Raw genomic sequence first — 20,340 nt, 5'->3', positions numbered from 1 at the left:
AATATACACACTAAATCAACTCCCACATTTAGTACCTGCTTCTTTATTGTAGCGGGACCCATCTGAGACAGTGTCTGTGAAAGATGTTTTGGCTCGCGCTGCAGCAAAGGGTCTACTGGAGGGAATTGAGTTGGGTAAATCTTCAAAACGGGAGAAGAAGAAGAAATCAAAAACAACATTGCCAAAAGCTTCCTCTACTGACAGTAAAGGCATTCAAATGAAAATTGCTGAGTTCCTGAACCGAGAAACTAATGCAAATGCTAATCGGTCACAGACAGCAACAACAAAAATATCTCTTCTACAGAAAAGTACAATTCAAGTGGGTTCTACCTCACAGGTCAGAAAACCCAACAAGCCTGCCGCCAATCCCTTGGTGCCTGCATTTATGAAGAACACATCTCTCTCCAGACCATATGAGCGTCCCACAAACTTCGTAAGACCTCGCCCGGAAGACAAGATGGTTGTACTGAAACCCGTAGAGATTGTTTTGCCTCCAGTAATGTTCCCATTATCACCTCCCCCAGGGATCAGACCTCATATACCAACTCAACATTTTTACTATCGTTGGTTTGCACCTAAAACTATTGTGCCCGGCTACCATTCCACACCATTGATATCCAGAAAAGGGGAAAAGCCGAAAGGAAACTTACCTTCTTCCTTACTCAGACATCGTCGACCATGGCTTTGACTGTCTTGTATGTGTGTTGTTGTTTTTCTACAGGGGTCAAGAGCAGGTTTTTTTTTCAGCCTGATATTTCTCTGAAGGTTAGACATCCCTACACATGATACTCATCCTTTCAGTCACTTAGTATCTTCTACATGTGATATTACCTTCAAGGGAATTAAGACAAGTGAGACTACACAATCATGGAGGTGGTTAAGCAAAGCAAAACTCAGAGATTTCGACATCTCAGTGCTGATCTGTTCTAGAATGGCCACGTGTAGACCCAGCAGCTGTTAGAACTTGTCTCACTCTAATTAACTTTCAGTGGGGACCAGGACACCACCTTGAAAAGAAAGCTACAACAGTTTTCCCTGAGGGGAAGCACTGCCTTACTCACAGGCTTTTTTCCTAACTTAATTTTTGAGGCAATTTATTAGAAAGCACAGGTGTGGAAAAGACGCTGGCCCCCCTCACCGACTTTAGATTGCTCTTCAGTGTCTAGTCAGTCATAGTTTAACGTTTTTAGTCACGATCAAGGTTCACTTTTTCTTAAATATCAGAACATTCATGAAGCCGGGGCTGATGTGAGTTTTGATGGAGGTTGAGTCTGAGTAGGAAGAACAGGAAGCTCCGAAGTTCCAGGTGTGGGTAGTTCAGATGTCCAGTTAGAGTGAACACTATTTCTCATTGGAAGAGCTTCCAGGATCTTGAGCAGATCGGACATAATCAGCCCTCCCTTCTATTTATGCCAAATAGGATTGTAAAAAAGTGACTATAAGCTAATTTCCATCTAAATAGTAATAATTCTGAGGAAGAGGCAAACTGTTGAATACAAGTGACACCTATTGTTGAAGAAACCCATAACAATTTGATTCTATTCAAAGATCAGATATTGAAATCTACAAGTCATGTCAAATGGCACACAGTAATCAAATTTTGGTAAATCATTTCTGATGCACAATGAAAATATATTATAGCAGTATGTTAATTATATTAAAAATCAATTAATCTTGACTATATGATCAATTGTCTACCAAGAATTGGTATGATCATTTCTGGGTCTATTGATTTTTTTTCCCTATCATGGCAAAAGAAATTGCTTTTGACATTAAGTGGAATAAATTACACCTACAAATCCTATTGTTCAAAAAATGTTCATAGACACATTCATAAAGTTTGAATTTAAAGTTCTATTTTCAGAATCCAGTTGTGTTGAACAGTGTTATATAAATTTCTGAATGTTCAATTCAGGTGGCATGATTTTAGTAGAATATTACCTCTTCCAGATGAATGTTTAGATCTGTTTCAACTCTAATGTTCTTTATTTTCTCACTTGAAGTGAGGATAAAAAATGGTGAATATCATTTTAGTAGTAAATTATTTTTATTTTAGCTGAAGGTTTACATTTACCAGTGAAATGTGTCAATGAAGGAAACAAAACTTTTTATATTTGAACCAGGTTATATTTTCAATATCAAAAGAATTCCCATGTTAATTATGACTCTTACAATGTACAAATATTTTAAATGCTCAACTTATTTCACTAATTTCACAGTTAAAAACTATGTATTTCTTTGCTCTAAAAGTTATAGTTTCACCCTCTTATTCCATCTGGCTTAGAGTGTTCCATGCCTCTGGGAAGCCAGTGCAGCTGAACTGAACTTTGGTAAAGAGCTGGTATTTTATCCCAGGAATCTTCTACCTCTTTCCTACCCTCTTCCCTCTGCCCCAGGCTGAAAAGTACTCCATTGTCAAAAAGCAGCAGGTCTGAGGTGTTTGTGGTAAGTTATATGAAGAAAACTCTCATTGTTAGGAAATAGTTCAGGATATTTTTCTGATCTCTGTCGCAGCATGATTCACGTCATGTCACTTTAGCCGCTTACATTTAGAATCGCGTAACATGCACCTGCCTCTGAATCATCTTCTCTTTGGAAGTACATGGAGATCCTGATTAAACCATTCACTAAGCCTGCAGGTTTCTTTGAGAATCTTCTAAGAAGGGCATGATCAATTATTTAGATACTGTGGTAGAGTCAAAAAGGAAAAGTACCTGGGATAAAAATAATATTTGAGAATTCTAGTGAAGGAGAATTAAACATTGACATTTTTCTTTCTTGAGGTTCCTAGAGAAAGGTGTTGCAAAAATCTAAAATAATACTGTATTTAGATATTCCAACAGCAAATTCAGATTTTTATCTAAACTTACCATTACATAATACCTGAAACCAAAATGAAATTTTGTTCCTTGAGAGTAACTGCCTTTGATAGAGTAAGAGATAAACTATCGGGGGGAAAAGCAAGATGAGCATAGCATGGGAACATACTTTAAATTGTTTCCTTCTCCACATGTCTAACACTTAAACTAAGCCAGATTTAACATATTTGTTTTTCTAGTTACCTTTGATTTGGGATTTAGTGCCTGTACAACTTTATTCTTCATTCTTTGATGTCAGGTTCTTTCTAGTTCCTACCAGATGGAAATATGCAATAACTAAACAAAGCTGAATCTGACATTGCTGAAATGATTTTTTAAAATATGTATTCTTATTGATTTTATTGATTCCAAAAAGGAAGAGGGAGAGAGATAGAAACATCTATGATGAGAACCATTGATCGGCTGCCTCCTGCACGCCCCACACTGGGGATCAAGCCCACGACCAGGGGCATATGCCTTGACCAGGAATCGAACCGTGACCTCCTGGTTCATAGGTCAACGCTTAACCTCTGAGCTACACCAGCTGGGCTGAGATGATTTTTAAATTGAGGTAAGAATAATCTGAAAATAAAATGATTAGCATGGAGAACTTATATTTGTATTTCTACATATATGTGACTGACATGCCAGATAAATGAGCCAAAAACTTTATGCAGCTAAATTTATTTTCACAACATATTACATTTAAATGTGTAAAAGTGGTCAACAGTAAATGGGCAAGAAAGCAAAACCAAATGTTCTTTCAGGATAAACAAGCTGCTTTGGGTGGCAGGGAGAGCTCTCGATAAAGTGTGAGCAGTACGTTTCCCTGGAGCTGAAACACACCTCATGTTGCTGGCTGTGTAACAACCTGTAGCTGTGGGGGAGGGTCAGTCAGTCTGGCAAACCAGAGCGAGTGGTTTCACTAAGTTGTGCTAATACCAGGGAAGTGTTTTCCGAGTTGTGTGTGAAATCTTGAATGTGTTGCAATGCTTACAAAAATGAGTATGTCACATGAGAAAAGGAGGAAAGCTTTAGGGCTCCTAGTAAATGAACTGCTCTGTAGAATCATCTTGCCAATGTCGATCATAAAGTCATAAAGTGATTTTTTTTTAAAAAAAGTAGCAGTGCCGGCAGGTTATCACCAAGAACTTATTTTAATGGAAATGAGAATAATGTCCCTTCATGCAGTAAGACACAAACAAAAAACAATGGTTCTAATGAGCTCTGGGTGGAAACAAAGGCGTGTGGACATGTGTCTCTTTCGGAGGAGATCACACATGTTGGATATAAAAGTGCAGCACCGAGCAGTGCTTTAGTTTGCAAAGTAAAAACTTGAGCCCTAGGCATGTTGGCCATTCCCCTTGATGCCGCCCACGAGCACATATATGAGGTGGCAAGTCTGTGTCTGTCTAGCTGCTTTTAAAAAATAAAATGAACTTTAAGCATTTTGCCTTTTCATCTACATATTCCAATAAAAATGTGACTACAAATCATTACAAAACCACCTTTTAGGCAACAAATAGTTCACTGAGATTACGTAGACCTGGATACATTGTGAGATAATATCCAGTAAAGATAATACATTAACACAATAATGCAGTATATTTCAGTAAAAATAGAATAAATAAAAATATTTTAAGCTGTATTTAACAGGTTAATTAAAAAAATGAGAAGACATACAAGGCATAGTGAACATGGCTGCCTGTTTACCGAAGGACAGACATAAAGAATGCATAGATAACAGAGTGTTGCTACAACATCATGTCAAACACTGGTGTCCCTGCACAGAAAAACACACACACTTTCATATATACTTTTTGGCCATGGCAGAAAGTGTCTGAACATACTGTTTAACATAATTAACTTTACAAAATTAACCACATTTAGTATGCAAAGCTACCTTCAAAACAAAGTATCTGCAGTAAAGTTTTCAATATGTAAAGGCTATCATTCATTTTAATGTATCCTATAATTGCATATATAAATCAGTTTGCTACTTAAAGCTAGCTCAGTATGCCTGATCCTGTAAATAAACAAACATATGCCTTAAAAAAATGAACACAGGGTTCTGGTAGAGATCTCCAATATAAAAGTGGATTGTTCAGAAGTTTGAAGTTTATCATACTAAAATGTTTCATTGTGGAGATCAAGATGAAAGAGGATCATGATTGAATTTGAAAAGCTTTCAAAGGGCACAGTATGGATTTTCTTAATGCAATAATTTCTGAAAATGGTATTGGTTACTTCAGATAGAAGCATATAGGCTGGTGAGAAGTATAATTCATTTCTAGAGGGGCATCTTTTTTGTCATAACATGAAGGTGCCAGCCACAATTTCAGAATTCTGAGAGGGAACAGAGGCAGGAGGCCACTCCTCATTCCATGTTCTCTGGTGGCTAAGCTGCGTGGATTAGGACCATCTCCACCACCAGTAACATCATCTCTGGGAAATGGCCTGGGATTCTGTCCTCTCCAACACACCAGAGGCACCCTGCGGGACAGCCCTGGACTGAGAAGGCAAGGGTTTTATAATTCATACCAGTGAGAGGAATTCCGCCACATTTCCTACTTCTACAGGGAATGCTACGATTTCCTGACCATATTGGGTCTGCCCAGAGTCAGTGTGTAAAGGTGAGGAAGCAGCATAGCCTACAAATGGGAGGGGAAGCCTGGGTCCTAATCCTGGTTTTCTCACCAACTTTGGTCAGACCTCAGGCTTGGAGACTGAGCGTCTCGGTACTTCATGTTTTTATTTCTCAAATGTGTTTAGTACCTTCTCTACCTTATAAGGCTCAAGTGTGATAAGGATGTGGAAACCATAAGACAAGCACATAGCAGGGGATATACAGAAAGCAGTTACTTTTATCACTGAATGTTGTAAAATGTTAATTTTGACATTAGAAAGTAAGACAAATGTTGGGATTGATCTCCTTAGCAAATTCCTTTTAAAACAATGTTAACAAGGATCTAAATCTGTGACTTACAGCTAAGTTTCATACCTATAGAGAGAGGAGGAGAAAAGCATTAGTTTTGGGAAACTTGTTAGTACATTGTCCTTATGTAGATTTTGCTCTGATTAGAAATTTTTAAATCTTGAAAATATAATGGAAAAAAGATAAATAAAAAAATATAGCTAGTGGAGTCTACAAATTCGGATAGTAAAGACATAAGTCCAAGAAAGGTTCAACTTAATGTACTTTGTTGCCATGGAAAATACATGATGGACAGACAGCTTTCTGGGCAAAAAGCATTAGGGTAAGATTGAGCCAGATGCGGAATCCTAGCAGACGTTACTTAGGAGGTGGACAATATAAAATATAAATGGCATTTCCTCAATTCCAAATTGCATATTGGCTAATTAGCAAACTAAGGACAAAAGGCTTACGAGGAATACTTCATTTTAATGTTGTTTATGCAGAGAATGGCCATAGTGAACTATAATTCTCTAGCTGCATTGTACAATATAAGGCAGAAGTTTGAATATGTCCCACCCAAAATGCATTATGATTTTGTTAACCTCTTTCTTTTTCTTAATCGGTTTGAAAACCATCTGAAAAGAAAGGCTATTTTTGTTCCATTTTAATTTCTGACATTTGGTTTGTTTTCAATTGTGAAGTTTCATTTTTCCCCCCAACACCCCACAATCAGCTGCTGACATGAAACGGTGTCCACGTGTCGAGCTCGTCAAGGAAAGCGGCCAGTCGGTTTCCATTCTGATGCCAATAGCCAATTTTGACAACGAAAAGGTCCAGTTTTACGAATTTAACTAAAAATCATCCTATTTTTACAGCATCTCAGTGGTGTCTGGGATGCAGAGTCTTCTCCAAAGTTGAACACAGGACAAAGTGCCGTAGGACTGCAACGCTGCTCAGGACAGATCCTGTCACGAAGACCGCAACCCGGGCGTCCTTCACGCCAAGGACTCGGCATCAGTTCGCGAGGAGGGAGGGGTGCGGCCACATTCTTCCCCGTGTGTGTGAAGTTAATCATGTTCACGATATTTACAATAAGAAAAAGACCTTCCACGGCTCATGATGGAACTTACAGCAAAAAAATTAGTCATGCTTCTTTTCATATCACATGATGGTGGCAAGACGAGAGAACATGCTTGTCTAACACTGTTCGGCGAAGGATAAATTTTCTGAAGACAAAGCATCAGCAGCGGAACGGAAGGCCGGAGACAGTCCGTGTTCTTCAGTGTAGCTATTCGATCTTCGGGGAGAGAGGGCGGGATCCTTTAGCATCCGCAGCTACGGCGTTTCCGTGACAGGGCGTTTCTGTTTCAGAGTGTCAATGAGGGACAAGACCCCGCGTTTCACATTGGTTGTGACCCGTCTGGTCACCGAGTCCGCTGGCGGAGGAGGTGGCCGGACTTTCTGTGACGGCGGCCTGGCTACCAAGCACTTCTGGTATCGCAGCTGAAACGAAACATGGTTGATGGTCGTTAATAACGTATCATCCCTTCTTGTTGAATGTGATTTTAATTAATCACCACTACATTTGCTCCCCAAAGTTAACGACCTAGCTCCTAAACATGAATCCAAGAATCCAGTAATTTTTTCTTTAAGTGGAGTGTTATTTAAATTTCCTTAAAAGATCCTGAGGCTTGACAAAGATGCTTTGGCTTTGCCATCTTTTTCTTCCATCCAGCTCCTCCCTCTACTTGTCCTCTGTATCGATAGGCTGCAATTCACACACTACCTCATAGTCGAAGAGCAAGTCTGAGTTTTACAAGTCTAAACCTTAATGGGTTAATTAAAAGAATCCATTATCCTGGCACCACGAACAGTTTCTTATCCTTCAGAAAGAAAGATAACACAATCCATCTGCTTTTGTATTATACAAAGATAAGTAATTCTTAAAAATTAGATTAAAAGGCTAAAATTTATCCTTTTTTTTTTCCTAATCCAAGCACTTAAAAATAAATCCATGGCTGGATTTTAAAAACCTACTTAAACATTAATAATTCCCTCAGCACAGTGTGAAACAGGCTGATGCTCCCCACCCCCCAAAAGCATCATCTATTTGTAGCAAGACTCTGGGTCACAGTGTCTGTCACAGCCCACAGGCCTCAAAACTAGCCCCTTCAAACCCAAACGCACGAGAAATGGGTTTGAAGGGGCTAGTTTTCATTTGAAGGGGCTAGACACATTGCGTGTCCCCTCTGTGTAAGGTACCCGCCAGGTCTGCACCACAACCCAGACTACACACTCTTAGAACTCGGGGTTGTTAACGGGCAGCTGTGGCACATGGCACGCTGGACTGGGAGTTCCTAATGCAAATTAGGCAGTTCCAGCGCGAGTCAAAACTGCCCCTATCCCTCTCCGCCTTATTCTAAATTTCACCAAAATATTTTCAGCTGGGCTCTAGCACACAGCTGCAAAATTTGCCTAACAATTAAGTAGATTCAAGCGAATGTGTTCACGCCACAGACATCTCAGATGGTACAGATTCATGCACAGATATTTCAGACGGAGAAGCATACAGATGTGACTCAGGACGCTGGCTTCGGCATATAAGGAAAGGTCTGATTTTATCAACGGGCCTTATACAGGACTGGCTGAGCCTCTCCAGCGGCTGCCCTAATGCCATTAAAGTAGCAAGCAAATGAGTAAAAAATTGCCTCTAAGACATAAAATGGGCCTGGGAATCAGAAAACAAACTGTAACCAGTGATAAAGCTAATTATTTAATTGCCGTTGGCATTTGAAATGTATAATTAAGGCGGAAAGCTATTCATTTTATGACTAAAACCATCTGTTACGATCATTTTCAATTTCATGACATACCTAAATAGTCGCCCTCCATTTCTGCTTGGCTGAACTCTCCATCTTCTCTCTTCTTCACATAGTCCCTGCATCCCCTCTCTGTCGCCCATGCCCTGTCAGGAAGGTTCATCTCAACTCTTCCCGCACCCCTGTTTCCCCCACCTGGCCCTGCTCCTTTATATGCATAATCCTGGCTCCACAGAACCAGGGGGACTTGTACCCCTGATCAAGGACTGTGGTAAGAAGGAAGCCAGCTCTTCCCTTCCCTTCCCCATCCGCCCCTCTCCATTTCAAAGGGGTCTTTTATGATAAAAGTCAATCGGCTCTTTTCTTGTTCCTCACCTCTGTTACCTGCCATCCACCGCATCTCTTCCCCCTCATGCTTAACCCAGCAACATGCGGTGTGGGAAACCACAGAACTCCCTCAACTCCTCTAAACCCCACTTCCTCTTGGATTCTTGGCATCTTCTGGCCAGTCTCAAAGTCCCTCTAACACAGCAATTTTCACCCAGTGTCCCACAAGGATTTTAAAAACATGCAATACGGCCGAAAACGGTTTGGCTCAGTGGATAGAGCGTCAGCCTGCGGACTGAAAGGTCTCAGGTTCGATTCTGGTCAAGGGCATGTACCTTGGTTGTGGGCACATCCCCAGTAGGGGTTGTGCAAGAGGCAGCTGATCGATGTTTCTCTGTCATCGATGTTTCTAACTCTCTATCCCTCTCTCTTCCTCTCTATAAAAAATCAATAAAATATATTAAAAATTAAAACAAAAATAGAAAAAAAAAACCCACAAAAAAAAAACCAACATGCAATACCTGACTACTTAGTCAGGGGCACTAACCTCTTTTCCCTTAGAGCAATGGTCGGCAAACTGCGGCTCTGTTAACTAATGAGTTTGCCAACCACTGCCTTAGAGTGTCAAAAATAAATAAATAAATAAATAAATACAACAGTCAACAATCTGGTGTGAATAAATCAAAATTATACCTATTTTTTTTGTCAGATGGCCAAAAAACATCTTTTTTGGTGTGCCACAGAATTTTAGTTACTGGGTTGTGTGCCCTGAGATGAAAAAGGTTGAAAATCGCTGCTCCAACCTAATTAGCAGGCTAAGCCCCTCCTCAGGCTCTTAATCTACCACCAAGACCCTGCCCCAACCACATATCTATATGCCTCCATTCCAGTCGGCTTTACTGGTTCATTTCCCTCAATGCCATAATGCAAGGATGCTTTCTTAGTCCCACTTGAATTTCCCAGAGTCCAGCCCATAAGGGGTGGGTTGAACTAGATGAAGCCCAGGTACTTCAAATTCAGAATCTCCTTCATGCCCCCTCCCCGCCCCGCAACCCCCTGCCATGCGACTCTCCACAACATCCGCCAGGTCACCTGCTCCTGGTTTCCATGCTCTGCAACCCACATCTGGACCAGTAACCTGGCTTCCTGGTTGACGTCCCCACCCCAGACTCCTCCTCCCAAACGTCTTCCACTTTGTTTTCTTTCCTTTTGCTCTCGAGTTCACTTTAAAAACCTACTATGGTCAATCCACTCCCCTGCTTAGCAACCTCTGCTGAAGATAAACGCTTCGGCACAGCATTATGGGCACTTCATGATACAGACCCTGCGTCCTTCCACTTGGCTCCCCCGCCCACCACGCTTCAGGTTTTGATGCCCACATTCACACAATCCCTCGTTTTTACTAGCACTTTCTCAGTGCCAGCATCACTGGTGCTCAAAGTATTTTGAATGACAAAGTATTTTTGTTTGTGTGAAATCATACAAGATGCGAAGAGCATTGGGCTTTGGTACCCAGAGCAGGTGGGACGGAACGCAGACTCTCGTCAGCTCTGTGCCCAGGGCCCCCTTCTTTCCTCCGAGCCCGTCTTCTCATAAATAAAACAACTAACAACTGCCTAACAGGGTTGTTGTAAGCCCTGAGTTCACAGACACGAAGTAAATAAAATATGAAAGGACAGTGCACATAAACCAACTCTCTGAAATAAAAATCATTCAATCCATTAATTTTTTTTATTTAAAGTACCGAGTCGGTTCAAAACAGTACCAACTCATACATGACCAACATTTCCTGATCACATCCTGAAATTAATAAGGGACTAAGAACTGAGAATCCTTACACTCGTGGTTTCAAAGATTGTCCTTTCCAACGTTCCCGGAATCTCGATGGAATTTGGCTCCATCCGGCCCTGCTTCTTGCAGGTGCCCTCGCCCCTGGTTATGGCAAACTGTTTATCACAATTGATTCTGTCCCCAGGAATGAGAGTGTTACGCAGTAAAGCATTACGTTTGAGATTAGACTCTTCTCCTTTTAAAATTAGTGACTCTGCTCCAATTTACGGCACAGAAAACATAAGCAGGGGCGTGCGGCCGAGCCAGTCCCCGCCGCGGGATTACTCACCATGCAGGCGGCCTGCACCGCCTCGGACACGTTAGCGGCGTTAGGTTCGCACCAGAAAACGTGGCACTCAAAGCGCTGGTTCCCAGTGTCCATGATGAAGGCAAATGTATGGATATCCTTCCCGACGCCCATGAAGGACAGAAACCGCACGCGACACTCCACTAAGATTTCCTCTTCATTCTGCAAGACACACTGCTCAGCAGCCCACTCTCGGGGAGCCAGGCAACCGTCACAAACACATCCAGACCCTCCATCAGAGGTTCAAGCTCGGGGTGGCCACCTCTAGGATTCAAAATATGCAGCCAGCCTGAATCTGGGCAGCACGTGTCCCCAGGGGCTGGAAAGGCCATCGCTGCTGAGGTGTCCCATCCTGGCATTTAATCTCGCTCTGAACTACACACAACCGAGGTGCGTGTTCCGCTCCCTGTGCACGTGCTCCAAGCCCGGGGCTCACTGAGCGTGGGGCGATGTCATGCAATCTTCTTACGTGTTCCCCCCATAGGCCACCCAGGGGCTCGAAGCCCATCTGCCCAAGTGAACCCACAGGAAACCCCGCGGCCCCCAGAGAGAAGGAACCGCGGGATCTGTCTCCATCCGGGTCTTCTTCCCAAGCTACACGGCACGCCGAGTCATATTCTACCTAAAACCGTGTAAAACAGAAAGTCTCCAAATCGTTTTTTCTCTTTCACACACTGGTATCCGTAGTGTGAAAGGATGCAGTGTGCAGGACGGTCCGGAATGCATCCTTACGAATGCCACGCCCTTCGCAGCAGCAACCACATGCAAGTTGAAATCAGTGAACACAACCAGCACGGAGACTTGTGGGCCCTTAGCCCCTTGACTGATTAAGCGTTCACGCAGGTGCTGTGGGACTAACAGGCCAACTGAGCTAGTGTGGGAGGCCTGGGAGTTTTCTGGGGAGACATTATGTTCAAGTGGAAATCTGGGTGAGGCACAGGCGTGGAGCACAGGAGCAGGAAAGGGCGCGGCCCGTTTGGCGCCCGAGGAGAGCCCAGCGCCGCCCGCCGGAGAGACAGGCAGGCGGGGGCAGTGAGCGTCCTCCTCTCCCTTAGAAGGTGAAGCGGGCCTGGAGGTGACCTGCGGAGGACAGAGGAGCCGCCGCGGGTGCGCCGTCTTTCCCTGACGGTGTTTCACGCAGGCAGAGAGGTGGGAGAGTCTGGAGCCAGGCTGCCTGTGTTCAGTCCTGACCCTGCTGCGTCCAGCTCCGTGACCCTGGGTAGTTACCTAACCTCTCTGTGCTTCCGTTTCTTCCACCACGAAGTTGGGATAATGTGAGTGGAGGCGAATGCTGGCCTCACTCAAGATGACCAGTGGCCCCTGCTACTAACTACCAAACCGCAGGATCTCCGATAATGGAAGCCACTCCTGCCCCCCAAACCCCAGAAAATACAGCCCACTTGCCACCGGAGCCCGAGAGGGACCGGCCAGAAAACCAAACCACCAGTGCGATACTGCTAGTGCCTTCCAGGACCGCCAGCAAATGACCTCACTCTCTCGGGCAGATGAGGGAGAAGGAAGCAGGAGCACCAGAATGGAAGCAAAGGTGTGCAGACCCCCAGACGCAAAGGGCAAATCTTTTTTTTTTTTTTTTAATGGAGGCTATTTTAATCATAAGCAAGCACAACTCCCCAGAGCTCCAGCCCTGGCTAGGTACCCACGTTTCACGGAAGACTGTTGTGTCCAGAACCCCCGTGTCACCCAGACAGGCCAAGTGCGTGCGCGATCCTTCTTACCTTCTCACTGATGACCGTCACAGTGGCATCGGCCACGCTCATGCTCACGGATGGCCAATCCTCCTGGCTGGACGAGGTCATTAGGCTTTCTATGGCATTGTTCAGGGTATCCATTCCTGCATGGATTGAAGGAATCATTGAAAAAGGCCCTATAGCTACGTATCACTCACAAATGGGGGCCCAAATCACCCAGTAACAGCTGCACCCAGGCTGATCTTTTTTTTTTTATAGCCCCAGAAGACATTTCATTTCTCATGTTGGCTTAAAAAAATAAAATGCCAGCCTTTTCCACTGGAAGGGTCAGGAGACATCTGAGATGTAGTGAGTGATGTCTTGTCTGATGGGACCACATGCTCCTTTCCCGTTCTCTCTCAAGGTTCCCCAGCCCCGACTGTATAAACCAGTGATGGCGAACCTATGACACGCGTGTCAGCACTGACACGCTTAGCCATTTCTGATGACACGTGTCCGCATGCCGAGGATGAAACATTTGCTGCTCCTGAGGATGAAACAATTGCGACTAGAGTCTTGGAGTTAGTTTTTTCCTCAAAGTGACACACTACCCGAGTTATGCTCAGTTTTTTGGCGAAGTTTGACACACCCAGCTCAAAAGGTTGCCCATCACTGGTATAAACAGCACTCAAGCAAATGCCACGTGTTTCTAAGCACAGAGCTTTGGGAAAGGGGACCCAACAGAAGCCACCATTTACGTTGTTGCTTCAACAAGGCCAAGCAGGGTGGCACCTTGACCAAAGCTGTAGGAGCTATTCAATGGGGCGCTTTTACTGGGTGTTCCCACAGCTGTGTTTTGGAGGGGAATGGAATTATATTGCGATATAATCACATTAACATACAAGTCGCTCACTCAAAGTGTCTTAATTCAGCCCAGGCCGTGTGGCTCAGTTGGTTGGAGCGTCGTCCCACACACTGAAAGACGGTGGGTTCAATTCCTGGTCAGGGCACATACCTAGATTGCGGGTTCAATCCCCAGTGGAGGCGCGTACAGGAAGGAGGCAACCAACTGATGTTACTCTCAAACGTCGATGTTTCTCTCTCTTCCTTCCCCTCCCTCTAAAGTCAGTAAAACAGCCCTGGCCGGTGTGGCTCAGTAGTGAGAGCATTGGCCTGTGCATCAAAGGGTTGCAGGTCCAATCCTCCGCCCTGGGCCCAGTCAGGATGCATGCAGGAGGCAAACAGTCAATGTGTCTCTCTCACATAGAGGTTTCTCTCTCTCCTCTCTCCCCCACTCTTTCCACTCTCTCTAAAAATCAATGGAAAAAAAAATATCCTTGGGTGAGGATTAAAAAAAAATCAAATCAAATCAATAAAACATCCGCAGGTGAGGGTTAAAATAACTTTCTAATGTATAATTCAATTTGTTTTTGTACATTCAGAGTTGTGCAACCATCCACAGCTCCCTTTAGCAAATCTTCATCAGCCCACCAAGAAACCCTGTCCCTTTTGGGAGTCACCCTCCATGGCCTCCCAGCCCCCTAGCCCTAGGCAATCACTTAGTTTCCATCTAGAGATTTGCCTGTTCTGGGCATTTCCCACACGTGGAACCAGAGTACGTGGGCCTTTGGGCCTGGCTCCTCCCACTTCGCACACGTGGTCAAGGTTCATCGCGTGGCAGGCAGCGTGTGCCAGCGCGCCATCCCTTTTCCTTGCCACGTAAGACCCCTCTGTCTGGCAGCACCACACCTCATTCATCCACGTGCCAGCTGGCGGGCATCCGGCTTATTTCTGCCTTTTGGTCGTTACAATAATGCTGCTGTGAACATTCACGAGCACATCTCTGAGAGGACGGATGTTTTCATTGCACTGGGGTAAGTGCCTGGGAATTCCTGGGTCACACGGTGACTCCATGTCTGACGTTTTAAGGATCTGCCAGACCGTTTCCCCAAGCAGCGGTACGATTTTACACCCCCAGCAGCACGAGGGTCCATCCGGGTCAAGGCGGCACCTCCCGCGGCCTCTCAGCTTCCTATGGCCAAGCAGCGAGGCCCTGCCCCTGGATGTGAGCTGACTGCTGTGTGCGCTGCTTCCCGGCCACACCTCGAAGGGAAAGCATGAGGACTCCCCAGCCCCCCCCCCCCCCCCCGGCAACCAGGTGACAGGGACTGAAGCAGGCGCCCGGGCCCCAGAGACGGAAGCCCCACTGGAGAGCAGCAAAGCCCTGGGTCACGCTTCTCCGGAATGCTGCGTAACGAGAAACAGGTGCCGCTTCATCAACGTCCCTGCGTTCTGGGGATCAAGGGGCCTAGCCTGCCCTCCTCGCTCTTTCCATCAGGACTGCCTGTGTGCTCTGGCTGTGACAGCGCAAGGGCCTGATTCAAGATAAGGAAAGGGGCCGAAACAGCAGACCCCCCCCCCCGCCGTGATGGGAGGGCGGACACGCCCCCGAGCTCCCCAACACCTGCAGGTGCAAAGACACACAGGCCTCACGTACCGACCGGCTTGTCCACAGGTAACATGCCCAAGTACTGCACGTGGAACTTCTGCACCAGCTCCGTCTTTGGTGTCGGGAAATCGACTGCAGGGAACAAAAGCAGCACATCTTTCTCTGTGGTTCCAACACGCGCACAAGAACAGCCATCACCCTGTGTCATCTGGAACGCACTCCCGGTGCCACACTGTCCTCTGTTTCTGGAGGTAAATGAGGGCCTTGCTCTATAAGAACAGAGACGCTGGGGCCCCGTCGATCACAATCCCATTCAACTTTCACTTCCCAGGCGGAGACACATTGGAAAGCAGGACCCGGCCCCGCCGGCGTGGCTCAGTGGCTGAGCATCGACCTATGAACCAGGAAGGAGGTCACGGTTGGATTCCTGGTCAGGGCACATGCCCAGGTTGTGGGCTCAATCCCCAGTGTGGGGCGTGCAGGAGACAGCCGATCAATGATTCTCTCTCATCACTGATATTTCTCTCTCTCTCTACCTTTCCCTTCCTCTCTGAAATTAAAAAAAAAAAAAGAGCAGGACCTGGAATCTATGTGTACAAGTTGTCCTTGTCTCTTTGATGTGCACTAAAGAGCAGCGTTTGATGTCCTATATGTTAGGCGTGGTTGATGCCCAGAGAAAATTTAATCACCAAGGGTGCAACCAGGGAAAAGAACTAAACAGAACCCCCCACCAAATATCAACCCGCATATTTTTTAGCTAGCTGGTCCTTACCCAGGCTGTAGATGAGTTAGAAAACCACTGAGGATAATATTTGTTAATCTTGTTCAACAACAAAACTCATCCTGGCCCTTTGTGCCCAATCCCATTGACACCAATCAACTCTGAGCCGTGGCGGGGGCCCGAGGTCCCGCTCAGCATGAGCTGGTGGACGTGAGCGTGGTTTTAAGGGGATGAGAAGCACCAGGGGACTATCCCGGACCCTTCGGTTCCTGGGTAGGATGGAGAGCGCCATCGTGAAGAGAGCAGGTGCCGCCGACCTACCTTGCAAGGGAACGTCGAGGTTCACATTGGTTCTTTCCTGTAAGGAACTGCAGGCCAGGGCTTTGGCGTTCTTCCGTTCGGCCATAATCTGAAGCAGAGAGATCACAGCGTGGGCTTGTGGTTACAGAGCTCGCCTGCAGCAATTCGAGCCAGTCAGGTACCTGAGCAGACTGTACTTCCACGTTAAACCAGCTGCCTATTCTGAGAACGGTGCCATTTTCCCTAGGGATGCGAGGTGAGGAACTGTGCCTCACAGGAACAGTCTCCTAATCAGTTGACATTTATTCTTCCACTCACTCCCATTGTTCCTAACACAACCCACACAAACATCCCTGGCCTGTGCGGACCTGCTGGCCCACTGTGGGGTCCCCCACTGCTTCTGGGCAATGACTCTCAGGTGCCATTTTCAGGGCTCTGGGGACAAAGCACATTAGTCCCCCCGTTCCACAGGGACCCATGCCAAGTCCCAGTGCCTGCCTGAAACCGTGGATAGTACTGAACCCTGTAAATGCTTTGTTTTTCCTCCTCTACAGACATATCCACGATAAACTAGGCACGGTAAGAGATTAACAACAACAACAACAAAATAGAACAACTATAACAATATACGTTGATGAAAGTTATGCGAATGGCTTTGGAGCCATTCGTAAATAAAATGAGGGTTACTTGATCACAAGCCCTGTGATACCGAGATAGCTGCCCTGATAACAGGACGGCTAAGTGACTAATGGGCGGGCGGAATATACAGCGTGGATATGCCGGACAGAGGGAGGAGTCATGTCTTGGGCCGGATGGAGCAGGATGGCACGAGATTTCATTACGCTACTCAGAATGATGTGCAAGTTAAAACGTACGAATTGTTTGTTTCTGGAGTTTTCCATTGAATATTTTCAGACTGAGGTTGACCGTGGGTTACTGAAACCGCGGAACATGAAGCCGTGGGTAAGGGGAGAGACGACCGGACATGGGTTTAAATCCCGCCTCCGCCACTTACTAGCTGTGTGACCTTGAGCAAGTCACCTGACCCCTTGGGTCTCTTCCTCCAGCGTACGTGGGGATGATAATATTTATGTCCCTAATAATAATAATGTTATGTCAGTTCTAGGATTAAATGTAAGCTCTCAGAAATATTAGCTGCTGTCGCTGTTATTCTCAAACTGTCTAAATCTGTCAGCCGTCTTCCAAATGGTCTCCTTTCCGTTAGGAGAGTCATCACTTTCACTCGTTTATGGTGCTGTGGGTCTGAAGGAAGGAAGGAAGCACCCCTTCAATGATCCCCAAAGCAACTCACATCTTCATTCCCGGCCCAAGCTTTCCCTCCACGTGGAACAGAAGACACTGTGTCTCCAGTGTCCTCCCCAGAGCGCTGTGTCTGGGCCAGCGGCTCAATGCGCGGTCAGCGGGCCACCCTCCCACCCCTCCACCCGCTCCCTGCTCAGCAGTGAGGAAAGCGAGGGATGAGCCACTGCGCCCTGACCCACCTTACCTTGGAACAGATCTCGTGGAGACTTGTGGCGATGGCTTTTGCTGGTGTGTCACATCGAAATACATGACATTTCAAAATTCTTGTGTCTCTGTCTCTTGCTACATAAGCAAAATCTCTGTACAAACAAAATGCATCAGGACGTTACGAAAGGAACCTTGACTAACACACTCTGGTGGAGAATGGCTAACTGAGCTGGTGGCCCGTGGGTCAGTGGTCAACAGTATGCAATGGTTAAAAAAAAAATCGACAGCCACCTAAAGCAGAGGAACAGCTTTATGGGCGTTAGGAATTCATTTCTGAGGAACAGGACCCAGGCAGGTGTGCGTTAGGTGCCGCTGGGTCTGACTCCTGGCGGCCCTGTGACTGAGTGGTGGCCACAGAGTCCCGTCTCCGCAGCCCTGCTCAGCGCCTGCAGACCCGGGCCGACGGCTTCTTTCATGGAGTCACTCCACCTGCTGCGTGGACTTCCTCTTTCCCTGCTGCCTTCTATTTCCCCAGCATGACTGTCTTTTCCCAAGATCCCTGCCTTCTTCTCACGATGTGCCCTAGGTAGGACAGCTTCAGTTTTGTCATTCAGTGATGTTTCGGGCTTATCTTGGAGATACTGCGGGTTTGGTGCCAGACCAGGGTAATGCGGTGAGTCACGTGTCATTTTTGGCTCCCCGGTGCTTATAAAAGTTGTGTTTACACTGAACAGTCGTCTGTTAAGTGTGCAACAGCACTGTATCCACAGAAATAATGTGCATGCCCTCACTGAAAACGCTTTATTGCTGGAAACACTAACCTTCATCTGAGCCTGTTGGAAAATGGCACCAAAAGACTCACTTGGCGTGGGGTTGCCACAAACCTTCAATTTGTAAAAAAAATGTAGTATCTGCTAAATGCAATAAAACGAGGTACACCTGTACAGTGTTCCCCAAACCAGGTCGGCGGTAGCCTTGGACTCTCTAACAACCCTTAATGAAAAGGGAATTTTATAGAAACAAATATGATTATAAACAAAACAGGCGTGAGAAGAACACGAGAATCTGCAGGAGTGAAACTGTGACCAACAGAGGGCAGCAGAAGCAAACAGGCTCTGACGCGTCAACATGTGCACAGAGACGAGGACCCCAGCAGCTGGCGGAAGCTGACGGGCAGCCACAGGGGGCGCCGGAGCACAGAGACCCCACAGACTGGATCCTGCCCCAGGCGACCACAGGGTGAGCTCAGACCCCGCCCGCGGGGAGCGTGCAGCCGGGGCTGGCTTAGGTGTCTATTTTGCTGATGAGAAGGGTAATTACTGTGACATTACCTGGCTTCAAAAGAACCATGTCACATAACTCAGTGTCTCACTGTTAGTGGTTTAAAGATCAAAGTGTTTATGAGAAATAAATGGCGAGATGTACCCGCCTGGTAACGGATCACGATGACTGCTTTGCGTTCGTTGCTAAGCCAGGATAATGTCTGCATATGTAATCACAGATGAACTTATTTTTAATGATTTCTATTAGTGTAAGAACTGGCGGTCTTCTCACAGACTGTGACTGACACTTTCCCCAAGACACCCTCCGCTTCCTCGGAAAGGCATGGGGATGGAGATTCTGGGGTAACTGGCCACGGTGAAGGCCTAGCGGGAAAGCCTGCCCCAAGGCCCTGCCACGCCCCAGGCGGCCCCTCAGTGGGACTCCCTGAACCCGGCCCCAGGTCAGGGGCACCTTTACCTGACAGCGCACAGGCACTTGAACTCTAGCCTGTCCACATCTGGCCTCCCTACCTTCTCTCTCAGCTGGCGTCCTCCACGCTAGAACCAGGAGTCCTTCCTGACTTCCCCACCCCAGCCCCAAGTTCAGCCCATTTTACCTTCTGAAATGCCCTGGACCCCTCTTTCCTCGCCTGTTCCCCTCCTCCTCCCTCCCCCCTCCCACCACGCAGGCACGAGCAGGCTCTCGCCTCCCTGCCTTTGTCCATGCTGTCTCCATGCCCCTGTCGAGGTTTAGGGCTCAGCTGAAGCCGGGTGGGTGCCCTGCCCGGTGCTGCCACGGCTCCCCAAACAATGTATTTGGTGCCATACATGTTTCTTTATGGGTTTGTCTTCCCACAATTCCATGCAGCTCCTCGAAGATGACTTGTGCCTTATTCATCCCCGATACCCAGTCGAGGGGCCTGGCTACCATCGGACCCGAGTGCCCGTCCTTCCTGAAGCACAGGCCTGCAGCACCCGCCCGGTCAGAGGCAGCAGCGGGTCCTGTGGCCGCGGGCCGAGGGCTGGGGCTGAGCGAGGAGCTGGCCCAGACCGAGGGCTGAGCAGCCTTCCTCCAGGCTGTGGCCCAGAGGCCTTTCCATCCCAGTCTCAACCACCATCAAGGCAACGTATTACGTAAAAACGAGGTGACAGGAGGCATCACTTCTGGAGCCCATGCTCAAGGGAAGCCGTTTTGGCCCCCTTCCTCTGGCTGCTCTTCCTCCGAGACTTACCCTAAAGTCACCCCCACACAGGCTCACCACCCACCACGCCTTGTCCTTCGAAACGCCACCGTCCGCCCCATGGTTATGAGGCAAAAAAAAATCTCTGCAAAGCTCTATGGCCCCCCAGAGGGAGTCTAAAAATCTTGTCTGGATTTCAGGACTCCCCAGA

General features: G+C 46.6%; 2 protein-coding genes across 4 annotated transcripts in view; one reads left to right on the top strand and one right to left on the bottom strand.

Annotated features, from left to right (window-relative positions):
• NSUN7 (NOP2/Sun RNA methyltransferase family member 7) overlaps positions 1-1,790 on the top strand; it is a 39,842-nt gene extending 38,052 nt beyond the window's left edge. The window contains exon 12 of the mRNA XM_008140363.3: positions 53-1,790. Coding sequence (XP_008138585.1) covers positions 53-688 — 636 coding nt within the window. The 3' untranslated portion in view covers positions 689-1,790. The remainder of the gene's footprint in view (positions 1-52) is intronic.
• Positions 1,791-5,909: 4,119 nt separating this feature from the next.
• APBB2 (amyloid beta precursor protein binding family B member 2) overlaps positions 5,910-20,340 on the bottom strand; it is a 339,921-nt gene continuing 325,490 nt past the window's right edge. For all 3 annotated transcript variants that reach the window (XM_054729387.1, XM_028143705.2, XM_054729388.1), the window contains 6 exons: positions 17,724-17,838; positions 16,238-16,325; positions 15,244-15,327; positions 12,795-12,910; positions 11,041-11,220; positions 5,910-7,278 (listed from right to left, as the gene is read on the bottom strand). In XM_054729387.1, coding sequence (XP_054585362.1) covers positions 7,111-7,278; positions 11,041-11,220; positions 12,795-12,910; positions 15,244-15,327; positions 16,238-16,325; positions 17,724-17,838 — 751 coding nt within the window. In that variant the 3' untranslated portion in view covers positions 5,910-7,110. The remainder of the gene's footprint in view (positions 7,279-11,040; positions 11,221-12,794; positions 12,911-15,243; positions 15,328-16,237; positions 16,326-17,723; positions 17,839-20,340) is intronic.

This window comes from Eptesicus fuscus, chromosome 2 (genome assembly GCF_027574615.1).
Source record: "Eptesicus fuscus isolate TK198812 chromosome 2, DD_ASM_mEF_20220401, whole genome shotgun sequence".
Lineage (NCBI taxonomy): Eukaryota > Metazoa > Chordata > Mammalia > Chiroptera > Vespertilionidae > Eptesicus > Eptesicus fuscus.
Note: the sequence above shows the minus strand (reverse complement) of the source record. Positions and strands in the feature narration are given on the sequence as shown.